General features: G+C 43.9%; 1 protein-coding gene across 1 annotated transcript; it reads right to left on the bottom strand.

Moving 5' to 3' along the window:
* Nucleotides 1-299: 299 nt before the first annotated feature.
* On the bottom strand, nt 300-897 carry LOC109269547 (transcription factor BTF3-like). The gene is given in 2 exon segments (XM_053900721.1): nt 300-798; nt 800-897. Coding segments are annotated over 2 exon segments (597 nt in total).
* Between the last annotated feature and the right edge of the window lie 351 nt (nt 898-1,248).

Raw genomic sequence — 1,248 nt, 5'->3', positions numbered from 1 at the left:
ATCGGGAATTTATTAAATTCCTTCTTTTTCACAGATGAAGTAAATTTTTTTCTTTCTTCTTATTTTTTTTTTTTTTGATTAACTGTTTACTGTCATAGGTTGATTCCAAATTTTTATTATAAATAATGTTTAAATGAATACACTTATTCATTTCTTTGTATGACATAAACTCCTAGGGGTAGAATTGCTGGGTAGGGGACGTGCTTGCTTAAGGTTTCTTTTTTTTTTTTTTTTAACCTTGTTTCACACTTTATTCCCTGACTTCTGTAGCTTAATTAGCTGCAAAGAATGAATTGTGTCTAAGCAAAAACTGCAAAGCCCGGGCCCAAGGGGCTTGGGCTTAAACATGCTAGCGATCTAGATCGTATGAGATCCATAAACAACGTTTTAAAAAGCAATCCTAATATAAAATAGCAGCTCCCCGTGGTTTCTTCAGCTGCATCAAAATTCTCCACAACATCTGGAACTTCATCTTCACCCTCTTCGGTAGCCAGTGCTGCTTTTCCAGCCACAGGTTGCATGGGCAGAGCTCGGTCAGACCCACTTCTCAAACTAGTCAGACCCACTGCACCGCGATGGTTTAAGATCCTGGGTAGCGTTTCTGTCACCTGCTCGGTCTCCCCATAGCCTGTGATGGTGAAAGTGCTCGCTGCCGGGGAGACCTGGACTGTAGGGTTGTGAAGGTAGATGGCTGTTCCTCGGTTTGGGAACACACTCACTTCTTCAATACCGGAGATCTTGTTCAGCCCTAACTTCTTTAAGGTGAACTGAGGTTTTGTTTGTTTTTTATCGCCTGCAAACCACCTTCTCCTTTGGGCCAGCGGTTCCTTTCCCACCAATGCACCCTTGTGCTCGCAGGTTGGCGAGTTTCTCCCGGTTCGTGAGAGTTTCTTTCATCTTGTTGGAGCGGAAATGGGGACTCGGGTTGGCGCCCAAGGGGTCTGGGGGGGGACCAGCTGACATTAGGGGCACACACGTGTGGGCGCAGGATGGTGTCTGGGGCTAAGACTTTTGATATAGTTTGTCATATTGCTCTGCAGAAGCCTGCTTGAATCTGTTCCTCTTGCTGCTCTGCCCGCCACACGATGGCACACACTGGCGACTACTGTTACCTCTATTACGACCAAGATGGACATTTTTTTCACATGTTGGTTGGCTATTTGTATATTTTCTTTTTTTTTTTTAATTTTTTTTAACGTTTATTTATTTTTGAGACAGAGAGAGACAGAGCATGAACGGGGGAGGGTC

The sequence above is a fragment of the Panthera pardus genome, unplaced genomic scaffold (genome assembly GCF_024362965.1).
Source record: "Panthera pardus isolate Hobbes unplaced genomic scaffold, ASM2436296v1 HiC_scaffold_13, whole genome shotgun sequence".
Taxonomy (NCBI): domain Eukaryota; kingdom Metazoa; phylum Chordata; class Mammalia; order Carnivora; family Felidae; genus Panthera; species Panthera pardus.
The sequence above is the reverse complement of the archived record's forward strand: the minus strand, read 5'-3'. Positions and strand labels throughout refer to the sequence as shown.